Source organism: Dendropsophus ebraccatus, chromosome 7 (genome assembly GCF_027789765.1).
Source record: "Dendropsophus ebraccatus isolate aDenEbr1 chromosome 7, aDenEbr1.pat, whole genome shotgun sequence".
In the NCBI taxonomy this organism is placed as follows: domain Eukaryota; kingdom Metazoa; phylum Chordata; class Amphibia; order Anura; family Hylidae; genus Dendropsophus; species Dendropsophus ebraccatus.
Genome location: NC_091460.1, coordinates 125,028,125 through 125,051,721, shown reverse-complemented (window position 1 = coordinate 125,051,721; position 23,597 = coordinate 125,028,125). Strand labels below are relative to the sequence as shown.

The 23,597-nt window shown below is 43.8% G+C and overlaps 1 protein-coding gene across 1 annotated transcript; it reads left to right on the top strand.

Annotated features, from left to right (window-relative positions):
* The first annotated feature begins 7,952 nt into the window (after window positions 1-7,952).
* DDIT4L (DNA damage inducible transcript 4 like) lies at window positions 7,953-22,392 on the top strand. The gene is made up of 2 exons (XM_069976795.1): window positions 7,953-8,129; window positions 21,288-22,392. The coding sequence occupies exon 2, from the start codon at window positions 21,308-21,310 to the stop codon at window positions 21,785-21,787; it is 480 nt and encodes a 159-aa protein (XP_069832896.1). The 5' UTR covers window positions 7,953-8,129; window positions 21,288-21,307; the 3' UTR covers window positions 21,788-22,392.
* Window positions 22,393-23,597: the final 1,205 nt, after the last annotated feature.

Sequence of the window (23,597 nt, the reverse complement as noted above, 5' to 3'; positions counted from 1 at the left end):
ACCATGTCACGAGGTGGAAAGAACTGCCAGTAGAGGCCATATACAGGATTGGGTGGAGGCAAAGATGAACTGAGAGTCCAAAAGAGCACATCAGACTCCATAATTCTTAAATAAAAAAAAAAATCTGGAGCAATCAGGACTTTTTCTAGAGTTGGCTGCCCTACAAAATTAAAAGAGTAAGCCCTTGATAGCAGAGATAGCAGAGTCCTCTGTACCTCAGACTGGGCTAAAGGTTCACCTTCCAACAAGTAGACAATGGCCCTAAGCATACAGACAAGACAATAAAAGGGTGGCTTAGGGTCCTATTAGACAAAGCAATTTTTAACGATTAACAATAAACATTCGCAAACTAGATCATTTATGGTTAACCTGAAATTGTTCACCATATTACATGGAATGATAGACGTTATAACGATCGTTTACTCTATCTGATCCCAGCAAATGAATGAGCCATGTGGAATTACATCAAACATTTAGCGAACGATTAACAATGATTTTAGGGTCAGATCTAAATGAACGATCAACGACACACAAGCGATTTTCCGATCCTTGCCTGCAATTTTACAGAACGATTATCATTTGAATTTGAACTATTTACCGATTTTCCACACGATAATCGTCCCGTGTAATAGGGCCCTTAGGGACGACTTTGTGAACGTCCTTGAGTGGCCCAGCCAAAGACTTGACTTTAACCCAATCCAACGTCTCTGGAGACCTAAAAATTGCTGACAGAGTTGACAGAACGTGGGAGGATCTGCAGGAAAGAACTGCAGAAAATCTCTAAATCCAGTTGTCCCGAGGTCCCGGATGCATATAGCACCCGGGATCGTGGCAGTTCAGAACGGGATCGCCGCGTGGCCCCCCCTCTGAACTCCCCTAGTGGCACCAGGACATTCAGTAACGTCCTGGTGCAGCTAGGGGTTAAAGGGGCTGGGTTACATACCCGAGTGAAATCCGCTGCGATCCGGTACGTGTGAAGGCACCCTACAGGTGTCCAAGGCCTGTAACATAAACAATAGCTGCCAGCCCTCAGTATTGCTAATTCACTAATGCAGTTCTCTGCCATTAGATTCCTCTAGTTCATTTACCATACATAAAAGGATATAAAGAAATACTCACATATTAAACTTCAACCATTAGCAGTTTATGCACATATTTTCCTATGTCTATTTAATACATATATATCAGACATAATATTGCATACGCAGACACAGTAATCGCGGTAATGATAGGCATCCACCATTCCAGATATCCACATTATGGAAAAATCTACAAATGTTTTCCTATTGTTTCTAAGACTAATTGCCTGTTAAGAAAAAAAGAAAATTCTGTTACCATGGTAATGTGGCCGATTTAAATGTCATCAGTATATACTTTATGACGGTCAGAGTTAGCTGAACATAGTAATCCTGCATAATAAATAAATACATAAAAAAATATATAACATTACATACAAATACTAACATAAATATTTGGGAGAAACTGTAAAAATAAGCACTTGCCCCATGCTCACCACACTATATATTTGGAGGCATCAATGAGTGAAATATATAACAATAAGCGTTAAAGGGCAGCAGTAGCATACAGTGAACATTTCCTTTAAGGGTGCGTTCACACTTACAGGATCCGCAGCAGATATGATGGCCCAGATTTGATTTGATTTGCTTTGAATCTGTGACTTTAAATCTGCACCATCAAATCTGCTGCAGATCCTGTACGTGTGAACGCACCATTAAGGACAAAAAAGTATAAAAAAAAAAAACAACAACACAGGCACACACATACTTTATACTTACGATCCCTCCGGTGACAATTGCCACTTGAATCTCCCGCTGGCCGTGTCCCTTTCAGCTCCAGCCTGCGTATTCGGAACTCCCTCACTTCTGGGTTCCAGTGAAGTGAATAGGAGAGGAAAAGGCTGCCGGTGCGCATGTGTACCGGCAGCCTTTTCATTGGCTGGAGCGCATCATATGGCTTCCAGCAAGCTCAGCCAATAATGGCTGAGCAAGCTGAAAGCCATGTGATGTGCTCCAGCCAATGAGAAGGCTGCTGGTGCGCAAGTGCACCAGCTGCCTTTTCCTCTCCCATTCACTTTACTAGAAGACGCCGAAGAGGAAGATGACCAGGCACAAGACCTGACAACATCGGCTCAAGATGGCGCCCGGGAGAAGAAGACGCGGTCGACAGTTATTGGGTATTATCGGTTATTATTATTTTTGCCAGTATTAGTTGGATCCTGAAAGCCAAGAGCATAGGCTTATTATATGCCATGGAGAGGCCAAAGTACTGTGTAGGATCCATCCCAGCATGAGACCACCTTATCGTTGGTGGGATGGTTTACACTATTTGCAAATGGTATACCAAGAGCCTCATTATTTTTATGCAGTTTTTTTAGCAGTTGGGGGGCTGCTCTTAGTGATTTTCATATGTGTATTGGGTGTGCATCTTGCCATTAGCGGCGAGCTGTTGCACTTTTTGTATTTTGTGTGTTTGCAATTTCAGCCGTAGCAACGTGCTCCTGCCTAGTGTGAATGGTGTTGTAGGAGAGCTGACCAAATTTATCTTTTAGCTGTTAGGTATGTATGCTTTATTTCACTTCCAGAGGGGTGGGGGTGGGGGTGGGAGAGGATAGCTTATTAACTCACATTACATTACAAGTTATAAAACTTGAGTTAAATTAGCTAAAAACACATATCACTGGAGTTGTCCTTTAGATGTACTGAATATAATGTCATTTATATTTATACCCTTGAATAAGTGTAAAGACTGGAGTCGTGGATTCACTGGACCGTCACTAGCGATGGCGTAAGCCGCACCAGGGAGCGGAGTCTAAGGGGCCGCTGGTCTTCACCAGAGCCCGCCGCAAGGCGGGATGGACTTGCTGCGCCAGGCGACCCCCAGGTCGCTACCCCTGGCTTGGCTTGCTCGTGACGGCGGACGAGGTGTAGCAGGAACAGTAGGTAAGCAGGCAGGCAGGTAGGCAGCTGGACACATGGGTAACAGTCATAAGCGGAACCGCAGGTGGCAGAAACAAAGGGCAGGAACAATGGCAGGAACAACAGGTAGCTGGGACTGAACACACTAGGAAGCATGTAGAGGCTACAACACCTGTGGTGGGGCAGGGCTGCAATTTGTAGGAGAGCCTCAGAGCTGCAGCCAATTAAAGGCACACTGACCCTTTAAATCATAGCAGAGTCGGTGCACACGCTCCCTAGGAGACAGGGATGTGCCCGTTGAGCTGACAGGGAGATGGAGGAGGAGGAGCCCCGGCAAAGAGCAGGAGATGGGGCAGCAGTGGCGCGGCGAGAGGTATGTGCCGCCGCGGCGGATGTGACAATAAGTGACAATTGTTAGATTAATGAGCTCTGACTGCTGAGACCACTGCAGGTTATTAGGACCACTGTTTCCTCTAAGTTGTATGTTCTTCTTACCTCTGTAGAGCGAAAAACTTATGATTGGCCTTGACTAGGACATTAAACCGTTTTTCATCTTGTATACAAACAGCCAAATTCATCAGCTAAATGACCCATGAACCATAAAAAGTCCCCTCCACCTCCACCCTTCAACGCGTTTTGTATTCCGTTTTTCCAGGAGCAATAAGATGGAGGGGATGGGGAGAGCTATTTATATCAACACCTCTTGTGAGATGGGCAGTCATGAACTACCGGCGTCATCAATTTCCGACTCTTCCACACGTGGCTGCCACCCCATCACACATCTAATGGCTATGTCCACACTAAGTAAAAAAGAAAAAACAAAGTCTGTTAAAAAAAGGCCTTTATTGCTGCTTTTTAATTGAATGTAATGGAACTCATCAAAGTCAATGGCATATTTGTCATTATCATTATTTTGATGTCTGCACAGATAAGATCCATCATTTTATACACTATTCATTACGTCGAAGTCAATTAAATTGCAGCAATAACGGATGTCTTTTTGAATAGGAAAAGCGGACACATTTTCAGTTTTGTTTCCCATCCTCTCCATTCCTGCTATAATGTGCCTGCACTTACACTCAGCTATACACTGTTGCTATAATGTGCCTGCACTTACACTCAGCTATACACACTGGTGCTATAATGCGCCTGCACTCGCACTTCGCTATACACACTGCTGTTATAATGTGCCTGCACTTACACTCAGCTATACACACTGCTGCTATAATGTTCCTGCACTCACACTTCGCTATACACATTGCTGTTATAATGTGCCTGCACTTACACTCAGCTATACACACTGCTGTATAAAAAAGAAATCATTGCTGTCATGTGAACACACAGACCTCTGACAGCAGCCCTTCTCTTTTCTAGTCTGGAAAGGAAAGAGGAAAAAAGTTTTTTTGTTTTTTTAAATATGGCTTTTTAAACAGGAGGAGTTAAAAAAAATAAATAGCAAAAAAACAAAAATTGGCTGTGTCACGAAGGAGTTAATGTGATAGAGATTTCTCACTTTATTTTGATAAACAAATGACACATGTAGCAGATCATTCATACTAAGCTGAAGAAGTCAAGTGACAGGCAGATTAGATTACTGTAGCTTGTACTGCTGCAGCTAATGTCAAAAGTAAAATAAATCAACGCTGCAGAGTAAGAAGCCAAGCAGGGAAGCCCAGTATTCAGAGTATATTGATGAATGCACAATAGCAAACTACTGAGAAATTAGACCTGTCCATCAGCAACATGAATGGCGGCAGATAAGCTATAGAGAATGAACTATGTGTGTGACACGTGCAGACACACTCTATATTGTATGCATCAAATCATTACATCGCTTGTCTATAATAGTAATTTTGTTGTATGTATTTCTCAATTATCTAACCAGACCATCTTTCACCACTGGACTATTGGAAAGCTGCGTTTGAAAATTAAAGGGGTACTCCGGCAAAAATATTTTTCTTTCAAATCAACTGGTGTCAGAAAATTATACAGTTTTGTAGTTTACTTCTATTTAAAATTCTCATGTGTTCCAGTACTTATCAATTGATGTATGTCCTGCAGGAAGTGTTTTTTTTTTCAGTCTGACACAATGCTCTCTGCTGCCACCTCTGGCCGAGACAGGAACTGTGCAAAGCAGGAGCAAAGCTCCATAGAAAATCTCTCCTGCTCTGGACAGTTCCTGTTTTGGACAGAGGTGGCAGCAGAGAGCACTGTGTCAGACTGAAAAGAAAACAACATTTCCTGCATAAAGAATGGGCAAGGATTTCAATCTAGAGGTGTAAAATGTCAGTAATTGCTAAAAATCATAGTTATAAAAGGCGCATCATAGAGGGATGGGTGTTTCCTACCACTGAGGGTGGGCCGGCCTGCCTCCAGTGCTTTAGCCAGTGCCCAGGAATAGAATGCCGCCGGCCCACCCCCAGTGGGCCCATTCGCTTCAAGCAACTGCAACTACTTAGTCATCATTATCAGCAGTTCCCTGCTTGAACCAGGAATAATTACGTGACAAAACTGACTCAATGCTGTTATTCTGCCACTGTTTACTTCCTTTCTGCTCACACAGCGGTGCATCAATAACCCTTACTCCCCCCCCCCCCTATTTTATGTACAGTTCTGTACTGTAAATTACCCCACAGCACAAAGCCACCTGTTTAATTTAGGAAGTGCATGGTGAGACTAACAATTCCTTTCATACTTGTTATTATCTTTCAGTCTCCTTCCCCCAGTTCTGAGCTGCTGCTTTCTGCTGAAGACATAAATATCTATGTGTGAGCCTTTCCTTCTCTCTCCCTCCTCCCTTCTGAGAAAGCTGATGTAAACAAGTCCCTGACTGGCTTTATCTGCAACATTGTAGCTTCTTTGTAATGCTGGGAGGGATAATCACAGTGAGTTCATTATCAACTTCAGACCTCAGATAAACCCTCCCAGCATTACAAAGAAGCTAAAATATTGCAGATGAAGCCAGTCAGGGTCTTGTTTACATCAGCTGTCTCAGAAGGGGCGGGGGAGAGACAGAGAGAAAAGCTCACACACAGATTTTTGTGTCTTCAGGAGAAAGCAGCAACTCAGAACTGGAGGAAGGAGACTGAATAGATAATAACAAGTATGGAAGGAATTGTAAGCATCAACATAGACAGCAACATATCAAAAGTTATGTTTGAGTGGAATACCTTCTTTAACAGCACATTGTCATGACATGTGTGAGTACTGCTGGCAAACAGCTGAGCTCTGGTCACACCCCCTAAAATAAACAGAAATGATATACAGTGGTATGTTGGTTTAGGAGTAACTTGGATTGAGAGCATTTTGCAAGAAGAGCTCACAGGTTTTCTAAATTGTAACTTGGTTTAAGAGCATTGCTTTGGTTTAAGAGCTCTCTGTACTGGGTGGGAGGGGCATGGTCTACAGCCCTGTACTCTGACCCAGGAAGTCTCCCTCACCTTCCAAATCATAGCAGTTCCACTTCAGGCTGGGGCTTGCATCAGGGGACAGGACTGTGGAAGTAATCTTTCCATAGTTGTAACCTCTTTCTCCCTGGACAGAGAGTGCTGCTATACTGTGCTTACCCTATATCCCTGCTCATTCTTTCCTGCAGTCTCTGTCATCCCTTGTGTTTCCGATCCTCTCCATTCCTGCTATAATGTGTCTGCATTCACACTCAACTATACACTGCTGCTATAATATGCCTGCACTTACACTCAGCTTTGGTTTAAGAGCTCCCTGTACTAGGTGGAAGGGGGAGTGGGGGAGGGGTATGGTCTGCATAGCGTGGTCTACAGCCCTGTACTCTGACCCAGGAGGTCTCCCTCACCTTCCAAATCATAGCAGATCCACGTCAGGCTGGGGCTTGCATCAGAGGACAGGACTGTGGAGGTAATATGACCCCTCTCTCCCTGGACAGAGTGCTGCTATACTTTGCTTACCCTATATCCCTGCTCATTCTTTCCTGCAGCCTATGTCATCCCTTGTGTTTAGCATCCTCTTCATTCCTGCTATAATGTGCCTGCACTTACACTCAGCTATGCACTGCTGCTATAATGTGCCTGCACTTACACTCAGCTATACACACTGCTGCTATAATGTGGCTGCACTTACACTCAGCTATACACACTGCTGCTATAATGTGCCTGCACTTACACTCAGCTATACACACTGCTGCTATAATGTGGCTGCACTTACACTCAGCTATACAAACTTCTGCTATAATGTGGCTGCACTTACACTCAGCTATACACACTGCTGCTATAATGTTCCTGCGCTTACACTCAGCTATACAAACTTCTGCTATAATGTGGCTGCACTTACACTCAGCTATACACACTGCTGCTATAATGTTCCTGCGCTTACACTTAGCTTTGATTTAACAGTGATTTGGATTACAAGCTCTGTCCCAGAACAAATTATGCTCGTAATCCAAGGCACCACTGTATACTGTAGCTGTGCACCAGACAGTACAGGAACCACAAAAGTCACCTTTGTCTTAACTTGCCACCTTAAAGGGTTTATATAACAACCATGCAAAGTTTTAAATTTCTTTGGAAAGTACAGGTAAGTTTTAGTGTAAAGAATAGATCAGATTAGCGGTGTAATAACTGCATCATAAAAAACAATAACGGGAATCCTGTCTCCTTGGAGGCAGAAGGCCTGATGCAGTTAATTTAGGACTCGGTGGTATCAGACAGGTTGTTGTGCCAATAATCTATCTAGCTGGAAAAGCTCTATATTTAGCAGTCATGAGTGAACAAAACAGATGGAAGAGCAGAGATCAGATTTAGTCTAATTTTCAACAAAATGGAACAGGTCCACATCAAACTAATTTTATTAAGTTCCTTCTAAGAGCTTTAGAGGCTTCTGACCGATGCTGTGCTGATTTATCTGCCATATATATAAATGCCGCTGCATTAGGCTGGCGTTTTGTTACGACATCTGGGTTATATGAGCGGGAAGACGTCCTTATTTACAGGGAAACCACCCCGGCTGCTTCATGGAAAAGAAGAACTGTCATGTGAAAAGAACCTGTAACATGGGGACAGGTCCCAGCTGAGACAGTGATGACACGTAGCTGCACAAAGCCGCAAGCTCGCATACACACAGTGCAGAGTTTGTACTAGAGATAACAAGATTTCCTTATTATTCATTGCAGAAATTCAAGAATCTTCCCAGCTGCATATTGTAGCAGTACAGTCACTGGAGGTGAGTACTAGGATATTCAGAGCCTGGGAAATGTATGCCTAAGTGGGACAGCCATAGTGCGCCATTACACAGGTACAGATTACTAATAAGAGAAATGAGGCTGAACATCTACATGCTGGACTGCATGCTGTATGACGTGACATGAATGTTTAAACCCCTTCACCTTTAATGCATTCTAGGATTTAGTGTTACTAAATATAAAACTTTTTCATGTTTTAGATTACTTTTGTTGTTTGTTTGTTTGTTTGTTTTTTTCAAAGCAAATAGGGCAATTACTTATCATATTTATATTTGCTAAGTAGCAAATATGTTTTTAGGCAATATCAACATAAAAAAAAAAAAGAACCTGTGTAAATCGGACGGGGGAAAAGCGTAGGAACAGAAATAATATATTTTGGAAATTGTCTAATCTTTTCATTTTATTGTACATAGATTACAGTTTGTACACCTATTTGTGGTGTGCCCCTGGTGTGATGTTATATCGGAGGATTAGCCGGTTACTTGCTAGCTGTTGTAGTGTGTAGAGTTACATAGTCTCCCTGCTCTTACAGTAAAGAATATAGAGAGTTCTATAGTCTCACTGCTCTTACAGTAAAGAATATAGAGTTCCATAGTCTTACTGCTCTTACAGTAAATATAGAGTTCCATAGTCTCACTGCTCTTACAGTAAAGAATATAGAGTTCCATAGTCTCTCTGCTCTTACAGTAAAGAATATAGAGAGTTCCAGTCTCCCTGCTCTTACAGTAAAGAACATAGAGAGTTCTATAGTCTCACTGCTCTTACAGTAAACAACATAGAGAGTTCCATAGTCTCCCTGCTCTTACAGTAAAGAATATAGAGAGTTCCAGTCTCCCTGCTCTTACAGTAAAGAACAAAGAGAGTTCCATAGTCTCACTGCTCTTACAGTAAAGAATATAGAGTTCCATAGTCTCACTGCTCTTACAGTAAAGAACATAGAGTTCCATAGTCTCACTGCTCTTACAGTAAAGAATAAAGAGTTCCATAGTCTCACTGCTCTTACAGTAAAGAATCTGCATCAGTGTGCTGATGGTGAAACCTCCTTTCCTCTAGACGTAGAGAATGCCGCCTTGTCATAGTTACAGGCCTAGGTGTAAAAAGATCACTAGAAAGATCTCTGTACTGTCCATTCATATATTTGTACATTGTGATCAGATCCCCCCTAAGACATCTTTTTTCTAAACTAAATAGCCCCAAGCTTGACCTGTCTTAGTACTGTAACCCACCCATTCCCTAATGACCTTGGCGCCCTCCTCTTGGTAGAGGATAAATTACCATTAGTGCGTATTAGTCTCCTTATATAAAGATCATCAGTAACATATTAAACCATAGAAACAGATGTAATTCGAAAGGCTCTTTAGGAAGCAACTGAGTTGTGTCCTTCACACAGCGATCCACATGTTGATGCCTGACACAGCTGCCATTGTTGATGTCCAGCCAAGACTATTTCAAGGAAATGTGTTCTTCCAAGTACAACCCCACAAAGTACAACATCTTGTATGGTAATGCCATGAAACATATCCTCTGCTTTATGTCAGCAAACTACATACATCTCAGAAGAATAGCTGAAAAGAAAAACAATGTACGGCCATAATGCTTTTATGCTTGGTCATGCCTACTTCGATGTGGCATGGCCAGTGTAAGATGGCAAAATGACAATTTTTTTTTGCTAACACCAGATGCTCAGGCAAACGTTTGCAATTATTCTACAACAAACCACAGGTGTAAAAGCTTTATTGTGGTGACCCCCTGCGGTGTTATGGCAGAGGTACAGCTGGTCACTTGCCAGATGGTAAAGTGTGACGCCAGCTCTATGGTGGTTGGCCGCAGGGCCGATTCTGGGGTTTCTGAGGTTCTGAGGTTTGCCTCAGGCGGCCGCCCCCTCGCAACCCCCCCCCCCCTCGCCGCCGTAACCGAATCACCCGCGCCTGCACCCCCCGCACACACCCCCCCCCCCCCGCCGTAACCGAATCACCCGCGCCTGCACCCCCCGCACCCCCCCCCCCCCTGGGCCGGCCCTGCAGCCACTCACCTGTCCTGCAGCAGCCGTCCCGTCCCGCTTACCGCTGTCCCTCGCCGACAGTCAGCAGCTGTCATCGCCGCCAACGCTCACCGCTGTCTCCCGACCCTGCAGCCGCTCACCTGTCCTGCCGCAGCCGTCCCGTCCCACCGCCAACGCTCACCGCTGTTCCTTTCCGCGCTCCAGTGCCGTTAGTCAGCAGCTGTCATCGCCCTCCAGAGAGTCGTGAGTGCCTGGGGTCAGCGGGGGCATCGCGGCCCCCGCTGACCCCGGGCACTCACGACTCGCTGGAGGGCGATGACAGCTGCTGACTGACAGCGCGGGACAGCGGTAAGCGTTGGCGGCGGGACGGGACGGCTGCGGCAGGACAGGTGAGCGGCTGCAGGGCTGCTGTCTGCCGCCCCCTGCAGGGGCGCAGAATCTGCCGCCTGAGGCGGAATACGGGCCCAGTGATGTTATGTCGTGCTGCCAGTGCCGGTTGGGCACACAGGTATGGTGGCACACCTGCTTTTATTTTAAAGGGCCAGTTATACCTTGTTCTCCTGTGGTCAGTGACCTGGTGGGCTGTTGTGGGGTTCCTTGGGTTGTAGTCATGGTGGTTCAGAGTGGAGTAATGACCCACCCATACTATTGGCACTGCCACCCACAAAAAGGCGAGATGTCGGGGTTTGTCGGATAGTTTTAGCTTGCATAGGGGGACTAGGCAGGGCTGCCCGTTATCGCTCCTGTTATTTGCCATAGTGGTGGAGCCCTTGGCCTCACTGATTCGTTCATCTGCAGATATAAAAGGGTTTCCCTGGGGGGGAGGGGGGGGAAGGAGGAAAAAGTTTCCCTATACGCGGATGACATGTTGTTATATACGGATGATTATGATCACTCCATTGGCCCTATTATGAATGTCATCACACAGTTTGGCTTTACCATTAATTGGGGAAAATCTGTGGTAATGCCCCTGACGGCCCCGCTATCGTCACTAGGCTCCCCCCAAGTTCCCCTGCAACAGGTAGAACAATTTAAGTATTTAGGGGTGATGGTGTCGACGCAGGCAGGAGACTATATCCGGTATAATCTAGTGCCGATTATTCGGAAAAGTGTTGCCAAGGTGGATGCATGGTGCCGACTGCCCCTATCAACAGTGGGCAGGGGTAATCTTATTAAAATGGTGCTTATGCCGCAATTACTATACATATTGCATAATTCCCCCATATGGATCCCGAATACATATTTTAAAAAGATTAATACCATGTTTAGGGAGCTTACATGGCAGAAGAAATCGGCTACAATTAAGTTGGATACCCTCCAAAGGCCTAAGACCGAGGGAGCCCTGGCGATCCCAGATCCCTTCCTATATTTTATTGCAGCACAACTGCAACACATAAAAGGGTGGGGACAAACAGAGGAGATTGGTATAGTGGGCCGGATGGTTTCCTGGTTAACAGGGCATACGCCACCTTTGGCTGCAGTAGACACGGCCTGTGTTATGGGCAAGGGTAGGTCTATGCCTACTCTGCGCTTACTCAGTAGAGTCTGGAGTCACGCAAAAACTGTGTTAGGTGTGTCTAGTTTTACTAATTTCACCCCATTGTGGAGGAACCCACAGCTGCCAGAATTGTTTCGGCTGGAGGGTTTCTCCCCGTGGAAACATGCAGGAGTCTTTTATGTAGCGCAGGTATGGAGGGATGGTTCAATTGTCTCCTTTGATGCACTCAAGGACATTTTTCTTTTTACAAATGTAATGTTCCATAAGTACTTACAAGTTCGCCACGCGTTACAGGCCCAACATAACCTAACACCTCTAACTATGTCATCTCATCGCCTTCTAGATGCTGTGGGAGAAAAGGGAGCAAGGCGGGGGGCTATATCCCTCGCTTACTCCTCATTATTGCAATCAAAACTCTCTACAGCTCCTCTAGCAATTAGAGATAAGTGGGTTCAAGATGTTGGACCTATTGATGAGGCCCAATGGCGGGAGATACTGGAAATGGTCCCACTATTGTCCTTATGTGAAGCCCAACAGATGCCACAACTATTTCTGTTGCACAGGGTATATAAAACACCACATATTATGCACAAGATAGGGTACCGGCCAACATCTCAGTGTCTGAGGTGTGATGAAGGGGACGCTCATATACTTCATATGTTCTGGGACTGCCGGGTACTCACTGCATATTGGGAGGGGGTGAGAGATATTATTCGGCAGGTCTTTGGTATCTCTATATTATTATCTCCGCAACATTACATATTGGGGGTGATTGGTGCCTTACAACTGGATTATTATACGGTGTTAGGGGTACAAAGGATATTGTATCAGGCACGTAAATGCATTGCTTCCAAATGGATCAATAGAGAGCCTCCGACCATGCCTGACTTCCTGAACAGAATGAACGCTGTTATCAGACTAGAAAGAGGTGTATATGTTAAAAGGAAGTGTCTCCGCAAGTTTGAGCAAATTTGGGGGAGATGGCTGGATACACCGGGTATTCCGACTCAAATATTGCTACAGACTTGTAGAAACCCCCTGCAGCAGTTTCTTACCGCAATGGCCAGATACACGATGTAGTACATTAGGACCAGGGTTAAGGTACCGTATACTAAGACCCTATCTGGGTACTCACGGGTAGACGTGAGGAAGCTCATTATATATGCACAGAGGTGGGGACTCCCCTTGAAGGGAACGCAGGCAAATATGCACAAACACAGTGAGGGCCGCAGAATTTTTTATGTGTTAAAATCTACTTTTTGTGTTTTTCTTTTACTGTTCTTATTTTTCCAATAGTTGGTGTATAGCAATTCCATCACAGGGTATCGTGCAATTTGTAAGGTGTGGTATACCTGATATGATGTTCACAAGCATGTGGGAGAGGGGATCTTTTTACTTGTTTAAGTCCTATCTGTTTGGTTCGGAGGAAAATATAGAAAATGGTGGGATCATTTGAAGATGATGCTTCATGATCCTGGGATATGTAAAATGCACTTGGTATTATATGTTAACTGTTTTACCATTGTTCTTATTTGCACTATTGTATTGACCAGAACTATGTATCAGATATGTTTTCAATATGTGACTGCACTGCAATGAACGTGTTAAAAAAAAATTATCTGATTTAAAAAAAAAAAAAAAAAAAAAGAGAGGCGAGATGTCCCAAGGAGTGTTCGTGTGCTGTGTTGGTGCGGGGTGAGGAATCACAGAGTCTCTTTATCATAAATAAGGTCTTTTTTACTTGGAGAATACTAGTGTACAGCAAATCATACAGCTTTGCCTTGAAATGATACGTCACACTTAATAAGACACTTGATAAGTTAGGATCCAGATCTGTAATGAGCGTACAAGGAGTAGTACAGTCGTGTGGACTGAGTTGCGTGCTAATAGTATAGAGTAAGAGGAATAGAGAGGAGGATGTTGTGAGAGACCCAACCCAATTAGTACTGTGCTCTGCTGAGATGCTGGAGGATGAGGTAGAAGAATACTTGAGAAGAAAGAGAGAATACTTGTGCCTGTGTTTTGACCTTTGGGTCTTTGCACCAACTAATGCCCTACCAGTATCGAGGGACCCTTCCTAGTGGGTGAGACAAGACCCAGACCTTGTCACCTGGGATGAGCGGAACGCTGAGAGTTCCCTGCTGACACCCGCGCTGCGAGATAGAGTTCATAGGCTTCTAACAACTTTGCTCTATTCGGATCAGTTCCTAGCCTTCTGCATTGTGGAGACTGTCCTGCCCTGTGACTCTCCTTGTCCACGGCGTGGGTTGAGATTATCAGTGAAAACCTCGCACAAGTGGCCCCATTATGGAAACTACACCCTACAAGGAATGTAACAAGGGGTGTAGTGAGCATATGGACCCCAAATGTGGAACAATGTGGCGGGAAAATGAAATATTAAATTGTTTACACTATAATGTTGGTCTAGCCTTGATTTTTTCATTTTCACAAGGGGTTAAAAGAGAAAAAAAACACAAAAAATGTAGAGCAATTTCAGTCCATAAATACCCCACATGTGGACATAAAACGCCATGTGGGCGCAGGGCAAGCCTCCGAAGGGAAGGAGCGCCTTTTGGATTTTGGAGGCTGGAGTTGGCTAGAATGGATGATGAACACCATGTCGCATTTACAGAGCCCTCGTGCTGCCAAGACAGTGGAAACCCCCCGAAAGTGACCCCATTCTGGAAACTACACCCCTCAAGGAATCTAACAAGGGGTGCAGTGAGGATTTGGACCCCTTGATGACGGGCACATTTGTGCCCGTCACCAGTGGGGTCCATATGCTCACTGCACCCCTTTTTAGATTCCTTGAGGGGTGTAGTTTCCAGAATGGGGTCACTTGTGGGGGGGTTTCCAGTGTTTTGGCAGCACAAGGGCTCTGTAAATGCAACATGGCCCTTGAAATCCATTCCAGTGAAATCCAGCTTCCAAAAGCCAATTGGCGCTCATTCCCTTTGGACGCTCGTCCTGCGCCCACCTGGCACTTTATGTCCACATGTGGGGTATTTCCGTACTCGGGAGAAACTGCCCTACACGTTTTGTGTGGGTTTTTTTCCCCTTTTATCCCTTTGTGAAAATAAAAAAATGAAGGCTAGAACGTTTTAGTGTAAAAAAAATTTTATTTCTTTTTTCACGCCACATTGTTCTAAAAATCTGTAAAGTACCTGTGGGGTCCAGATGCTCACCGCACCCCTTGTTACATTCCTTGAGGGGTGTAGCTTTCTAAATGGTGTCCCTTTAGGGGTGTTTTTTTATGTTTTGGCACTCCAGAGCCTCTGCCAACCTGAAGTGGTACAGTCAAAAATGACCAAAAATAACGGAGGCGTTGAAATTCACTGGGCGCTCCTTTGTATCTGAGGCTTGTGGTTGCGTCAAACAATGCAATAGGGCCACATATGGGGTATTTCTATAAACTGCAGAAACGGAGCAATCAATATTGGGGTGCATTTCTCTGGTAATAGGTTTATAATTATGAAAGATATTGGATTACAATAAAATTTCTGCACAAAAAAATTAACATCTTTAATTTTTGTACACATTTAGCTTTTATTTCTTTGACTCACCTAAAGGGTTAAAAAAAACTTTCTGGATGTGCTTTTGCAGAGTTTGGGGGGTGCAGTTTCTGAAATGAGGTGCTTTGTGGGGCTTTCTAACAACCAGTCCCCTCAAATACACCTTTAAGGCTATGTTCACACTGCGTATGAGTCCGGCCGCATTTCGTACGCCGCCGTACATGTGCGGCTGAAACTACGGGCGTGGGAAAAATCGACATGCGGCCGGATGCATATGAACCGCGAACATACGCCCGTAGTACAGTTATGCTTCCCTAGCTTGTTTCGAAGCGATCTGAAACAGGTCATTTACTTGGAAATCTTCGCCCAGCCCAATAAAACACACAGAACCTTTTGGATCGAAAAATCAAGTTCAATTTGGCTGAAATAAGTACTTCGTACGGGACCGCATGGAAATCCACGGCCGTGAGTTGGAACATTTCCGTCCTCAAACAATGGTCTTGTTCATTTTTCACAGCGCCGTATACGATCCGTCCGTAAACTCATACGTAGTGTGCATTGTGCGGCCGTATATCGTATACTTTCAAGCGAACGCATCAACCTCAAAACTACGTGCGTATATTCGCGGTTCGCACTACGGCCAGACTCATATGTAGTGTGAACATAGCCTAAGGCTAAGTTCATACTATGTAAAACTACGGCCGTAGTTCTCGCCGCAGAACTACGGCCGTAGTTTTGCCGTGTGTGACATACCCTTATCTTCAATGGGATCCCGGCCGGAGCGTGCACACATCGTATACGCTCCGGACGGGATCTGTGCGGCCCCGCAAATAACTGACATGTCAGTTTTCTGCAGCCGGAATTCAGTGAAGTCCAGTTCACACAGTGAAGCGAGAGGCTCCGGCCGCTTGCTTCACTGTGGGCTATAGGAAGCCCTGATGCGGGCGCGCACTCATGCGCCCGCATCAGAGCTCCGTGGCCGAAAGATCATCCGGCCGATACTTAAGTACTGGCCGAGATGATCCGGCCAGAGACCGGCCGTCCGGTGCCCCGGCCGGGGTCACGGAACGGCCGGTCTCTTACGTAGTGTGAACATAGCCTAACTGGGTTCACACTACGTATATTTCAGTCAGTATTGTGGTCCTCATATTGCAACCAAAACCAGGAGTGGAATAAATACACAGAAAAGATCTGTTCATACAATGTTGAAATTGAGTGGATGGCCGCCATATAACAGTAAATAATGGCCATTATTTCAATATAACAGCCGTTGTTTTAAAATAACAGCAAATATTTGCCATTAAATGACGGCCATCCACTCAATTTCAACATTGTATGAACAGATCCTTTCTGTGTTTTAAATCCACTCCTGGTTTTGGTTGCAATATGAGGACCACAATACTGACTGAAATATACGTAGTGTGAACCCAGTAAACCTGAACAGGTCCCTAAAAACACCTGGAAACACCCAGTAGCCTTGTTTGCTGTCACTGAATGGAAACACACAGAAACCTTGCTTGCTGTCACCAATTTTGGGTTGGTTTATATGCTACCTCTGTTTTAATGGTTCACTGTGTGATCACTGCCAGGCTGTTGCCCAGAGTTTGGCTTAATGGTGCGATTAGGCAGTCTCAGAGACATCCATGCATGCTTCCCCTCCTGTCGCATATGCATCCAGAGGAGTTGGCATCATTTCCTGAGGTTTCATTGTGCACTTTGTGACCTCCAATTCGTCGAATCTTGATTTCCAGGTCCCAAGGATTTTTCTCCCATAGACTATAATGGGATTCGATATTCGTTCGAATAGTCGAATATCGGGAGCTATTTGAATCTAATCCAATTGAATCGAATATTTCACTATTCACTCATCTCTAATAACCAGGTAATTCACCTTTATAATATTGACTTGTGACTTTATTACCATCGATTTTGGGGTGTCAGATGCTTCCCCTGCTGTCCCAGTTACATTCCAGTGGTGTTGGCATCATTTCCTGAGGTGTCATTGTGGACTTGGTGACCTCCAAGTGGTTGAATAGATGCTTTTCAATAAACAAATACTTGTTCCCATAGACTTTAATGGGATCGAATATCAGGAGAAATGCGTACGCATATCGAATATTCGAATATTTCACTATTCGCTCATCACTATTAGCAAGGTTCGTTTTAGGTTCAAACCGAACCGAACTTTTCAAAAGTTCGCTCATCCCTAGTTTCAAAGTTGGAAAAATGCAATTTTTTACGTTATTTTGGTTTTCATAAAGATTCGTTAAAGTATTGACTCCAATTTACCAGAAATGTAAAGTACAATATGTCACGAGAAAACAATCTCAAAATCAGCCGGATAGGTAAAAGCATCCCGAAGTTATTAATGAATAAAGTGACACTGGTCATATTCATAAAATTTGTCTCTGTCCTTAAAGCGACTCTGTACCCACAATCTGACCCCCCCAAACCACTTGTACCTTTGGAGAGCTGCTTTAAATCCAAGATCTGTCCTGCGGTCCGTTCGGCAGGTGATGCAGTTATTGTCCTAAAAAAATACTTTTAAATTTGAAGCCTCTTGCCAAACGAGAGTTTCTGTGCCCTAACTTTGCACAACCTCTCCGTCCCTCCTCCCCACCCTCGTAATCTATAGGAATACTCCAGGCAGATTGCCTCCTATTCCGCAGCTGTTTAGCCCGGCCCATGGGCTGGATCATTACGGACCTGTGCAGTGTTCAGCATGTAGTAAATGTTTCAGTGGCATTCCTAATGATGAAGAGAGTGGGAAGGAGGGACGGAGGGGTGGTGCAAAGTTAGGGCACAGATACTCCCATTTGGCACGGGCTTCAAATTTAAAAGTAAATTTTTAGGACAATAACTGCATCACCTGCCGAACGGACCCCAGGACAGATCTTGGATTAAAGGCAGCTATCTGAAGGTACAAGCGGTTTGGGGGGGGTCAGATTGTGGGTACAGAGTCGCTTTAAGGCCATTTCAGGCCCGGTGCTTAAGGGGTTAATTTAGTTATCTCTTAGTTTACCTTAATTTTTTTTTTAAGAGGCAGGATCAGAGCTATCTCTTATCTCGGCCATAGTAGAAGTGTTAACTGGCAAGACCAAACCTTTTTAATCTAAAGTTTGAAGATTTACAAGGCCTGAGTGTTTAGTGAGATTTAGAGCCCAAGCGAAGGCAGAAGGAAGATCCTTTAGTCATTTCATTCTATTTATTTGTTGTGCTCAGTGAGTATAGCATGTTATGTTATCACATAGTGCTGTAATGCCTGCTACTCGCAGCCGAGAAGAAAATGTTCTTACTGTTCATAAAAAGATATTGCCTTGTACATATGTGCGGAAATTCCCTTCAGCCTATATTACTTCTCTCTTTATTAGATGTTTCTTTGCAGTGGAGGATTTGAGAGAACATAAAGGCCAAGGATTACACACTGCAATCTGGATCCATAGTCAGAACATTATAGCACACAGTACTAAGGCTCTGGTCCTGCTCTGCACCATGGCTTCCACATAAGGCAAACCACATTGCTGTACCTGATCTGTTATAAGACCAACCACACTGACTGCTCTGCTATCCTTCCCATCCAACCTCACAATCTGCAACAGGAGTTCAGACACAAATTAAATACACGGTTATCTGCATCTATTACTATACAGAATAAGCTACACATTTAAAGGGGTACTACAGCGAAAATCTTTTTCTTTCAAATCAACTGGTTTCAGAAAGTTTTATAGATTTGTAATTTACTTTGATTTAAAAATCTCAAGTCTTCCCATACTTATCAGCTGCTATATGTCCTGCAGGAAATGCTGTTTTCTTTTCAGTCTGACACTGCTCTCTGCTGACATCTCTGGCGGAGATAGGAACTGTCCAGAGCAAAAGAGGTTTTTTATGGGAATTTGCTGCTGCCCTAGACAATTCCTGTCTCCTGTCCAGCAGAGAGCACTGTGTCAGAATGAAAAGATAACACAATTTCCTGCAGCTAAGTATGGGATGACTAGACATTTTTAAAGCAATGTAAATTACTAATCTTTATAACTTTCTGAAACCAGTTGATGTGAAAGAAAAAGATTTTTGCTAGACAACCCCTTTAAACTATTCTGTCTATATCTGACAACCAAAGAGGTAAGTATCTAATTTAGTGCAACAAATTGATAATACATAAAATAGTAATGAAGTACTAATGCTGGTTTTACACATGACATTTTTTTTTCTTAGGATGCCTTAAAGGGGTTATCCAGCGCTACAAAAACATGGCCACTTTCCCCCTACTGTTGTCTCCAGTTTGGGTGGGGTTTTGAAACTCAGTTCCATTGAAGTAAATGGAGCTTAATTGCAAACTGCATTTGAACTGGAGACAACAGTAGAGGGAAAAGTGGGCATGTTTTTGTAGTGCTGGATAACCCCTTTAACAGGTACCGTAACACAGCGGATTTGACACTGCAAGTTCCGCAGAGAAATCCGCTGCTATACGCTTTACTGTTAGCCGCAGATTACTTAACTTAACTTAGCAGCTCCTAGGCTTAGGGTGGGTTCACACTACGGAATCCGCACGGATACGTTCCGGCGGATTCCGTGGCTTGTACCCGTTCAAGGCGGCGCGCATACCCGCCTGTGCAATAGACACCATTCTATGGCTGGGCCGATTCCGCATTCCGCCGGAAGAATAGACATATTAGTTCTTTTGGCGGAATGCGGAATCCGCCCGGCCATAGAATGGTGTCTATTGCAAGGGCGGATATGCGCGGCCGTGATCGGGTACGAGTCACGGAATCCAACTGAACGTCTCCGCGCAGATTCCGTGGTGTGAACCTACCCTAACAAGGGAATACATTACCTGTCCACACTCCAGCTTGCTTCTCCAGCTCAGTCAATCAGCGGCTGCGGCAGGACAGCACACTGATTGGCTGGGTGGGACGTCCCTTCATCTCCCCCCTTTCTGCTTGGCTGACACCCAGCCAAGCTCAATCCCAGTACAGATACAATCTGAGGAAGGGAAACATACTTCCCAGAACGTGTCATTGTTTATTTCGCTTTTATTACCTGCTTGTACTTTTGATTTTACATTGGTTTTACTATTGGTTTTATCCAAAACCACATTTTTACCTTCAACTCTACTACTCAGAGATCATTTAAGGCAGCGCCTGGATTTCTTTTGGTCCTTTTTGTTGTTGTTTTTTTTATTTTCTACTAATTCCTGAATAGGCCGTCATTGTGGGAGCATCCCGGCATCTGGATTATCATTATGGCTGTCATTGACGATTGGTGCCCCCTGCCTATTGGGGTTATATGCACATGGGGCACAAAGGTGACAACCAATTAATACTTGTAACTCTACCTACTGCTACATAACAGGATTATACAAGGTGCCATCCTCTCAGTCCTCTTCTTTTCTCCCACACTTCAAGCTCATTCCCAACCAGGCTCAGGTATGGGAGGGGGAGGGAGGAGGTGTTACAGCCTGCTGCACTTCAGGAGCTCGGGAAAGCCTCTTTGTACAATAGAATAAAAGCATTTTTCTATGTTCTGGAAGCACAGACGGATACATGAAAGGTACCATGTTTCTCCTTGACCTAACAGCTATCTAACAGGGTCAGCAGTTTGGAATGTGAATTGCAGCTGATTAAAATTACATTTATAGGGATAATATATCTAACTGCCAAAACATTTTTTCATTTTTTAGCTTCAATCTTATCATGCCTCTCGTTGGGCTACGTATTTAATATATTATTTACTTTGGGGGCGATCTATGAAACATGGTGTGAAATGAAACTGGCTCAGTTGCCCCTAGCAACCAATCAGATTCCACCTTTCCTTTTCCAAAGAGTCTGTGAGGAATGAAAGGTGGAATCTGATTGGTTGCTAGGGGCAACTGAGCCAGTTTCACTTTACACCATGGGGGAGATTTATCAAACATGGTTTAAAGTGAAACTGGCTCAGTTGCCCCTAGCAACCAATCAGATTCCACCTTTCATACCTCACAGACTCTTTGGAAAATGAAAGGTGGAATCTGATTGGTTGCTAGGGGCAACTAAGACAATTCTACTTTACACTAGTTTGGTAAATCTCCCCCTTTGTGTACATACATTCAGAATAACAATTTTATTTATTTTTTTTTATATTATTATTACAGAGACATATCCAGGACACTTAATGGATAATCACACGTCCACTGAACCTAACGTCGGAGATGTTCTATTTTATGTGAGAACCTGTCATCTAGTGACGATGTTGGAGAACAGTTTGTACAGAGCAAAAAGTGCAAAATTGCAGTGTTCAAATGTTCTGGTCCCTAAAGAGTTAACCACGCGGGTGGCCCAGGAGGTGCTCAAGTTATCCCTAAATGAGCCCTGTGGACTGCGAGGCTGCATTATATATGTGAGCCTGGAAAGCAACAATAAGCAAGCCGTCCTGGACACAATGGTATATGACTGCTCAGTTGAACCAACCTTTGAACTGAAGCTTGTTTTAAAGCAGGACACACGCGGATGGGACTACCTAAGAGATCTTATTATCAATAGAACCTGTTTCCCTCAACTCTTTACAAGAGTCATCAAATTAAGTAACAAGTTTCATATCTCCAAAAGGAGACTGTATTTTTCAGTTATTGGGGCAGGAAATGAGGAGTGTTAGAAATTAGAGATGAACGAATTCAGCGTGTTCAGTTCCGACCAAGCCCAAACGTTCAAAATTGGATTACTATGGCTTATGGCTGTATCCATGTTTTCCAGGTAGCCTTAGGGCTACATCCAACTTCTGCAGCCACTGCTAAACGCGTACACTTGGGTTTGGATGGATCCGGGTGTGCTCGAGATTTGCTCATCTCTATTAGTAATAAATACTAATGGGTTCAGAATTGTCAATGTTTTGCTGTACCTGTCAGTGGCATATACATGGTGGTACTTTACAACAAGAGGTTCTCAGGACTTAACCTCAAAACCGCACTCTGGCAGCGTTTTATTGAGTGAATGCACACTGTCCCGGAGAGGTGCTATAGGTGGTGCTGTCCCAATGTAAAATCAACTCATCCAAGATGAAAAACGTGGCACTCACCATGTTAGCAAAAATGATTTTCCTTTATTCCATCACCAACACAGGTAACATAAAGTGGATGAAGTAACTGAGCGACAGCTGTTTCTCACGTCACGTGCTTTATCGCAGCCCTGGGCTGTAATTGACAGAAGTCTTTCATTACTTATCAAGATAGAAGACGGCACTTCGGAAAGTGAGTGGTGCTTTTATTTAGGGGAATAAAGCAGGTACATAAGAAGACGCGTTTCAGCCCATGGCCTTCATCAGCCGTAGGCCGAAACGCGCCCTCTCATGTACCTGCTTTATTCACCTAAATAAAAGAAGCATTATTTAAATTGTGAGTGCCGAGATTTATCTACCATTTCATTACTTCATTACATTAGCTGTTGTATGTCCTGCAGGAAGTAGTATTCCTTCTTATCTAGAGAGCAGGAGAGGTTTTCTATGGGGATTTGCTACTGCTCTGGACAGTTCCTGACATGGACAGAGGTGGCAGCAGAGAGCACTGTGTCAGACTAGAGAGAATACATAACTTCCTGCAGGACATACAGAAGCTGATAAGTACTGGAAGACTTGTGATTTTTTTAAATAGAAGTAAACTACAAATCGGTGGCCCTGTGATTTGAAAGAAAGATTTTGGGGGTGAACAACCCCTTTAATTGTCATGTAAAATATGAATTCCTTAGTTGTCTGATAAATGTTTATGAATGTAGAACATAGACCTGTTAAAGGTATTGTAATATAATGATAATAATAGTTATCAAAGCACTACATCCCATAAATAGCTAGCATTGTCTTCCATCTGCTGTTGCTAAGCATTACTTACCTACAATTAGCAAGACTTCGGACTTTATTGGAAACAAAAGTATGAAACCTGAAGGATCACCCTACACTACAGTGACCACGGTTTGCAAAACAACTATATTACATGTCACAATATTCCTTCTTTGTAATATTTGTAGAAATGCAGCTGCGGGGAATTCTGGTAATACAGATGATTAATGTGTTTTATAAGGTCGAAGTATGTAAAAAAAAAGAGAATGAGGGCACTCACCACTTAAACGTGCTTTGTCTTAATTTCATCTGTAGTAAACATACGATTTAGCAGGTAAAAATCATGTCGGGCACGGATGCCAAACACTTGTTCAATGATTGCAATCACTGAATGAGTGTTTGGCATCCGTGCCTGACATGATTTTTACCTGCTGAATCGTATGTTTACTACAGATGAAATAAAGACAGAGCACGTTTAAGTGGTGAGTGTCCTCATTCTCTTTTTTCTACATACTTTGTATATGCATTACTTTAGTGAATTTTTTATGAGAAGCCCCTTCACACAGCACGTATTTACTACATACAGTACTGTCCTGCACCTGAAAAGAGAGCCATTAAATCAGGTAGTGCCGGTGAA

What these genes read in the sequence shown, in the direction of transcription:
- DDIT4L (XM_069976795.1), top strand. Translation starts at nt 21,308, where the DNA reads ATGGATAATCACACGTCCACTGAACCTAACGTCGGAGATGTTCTATTT.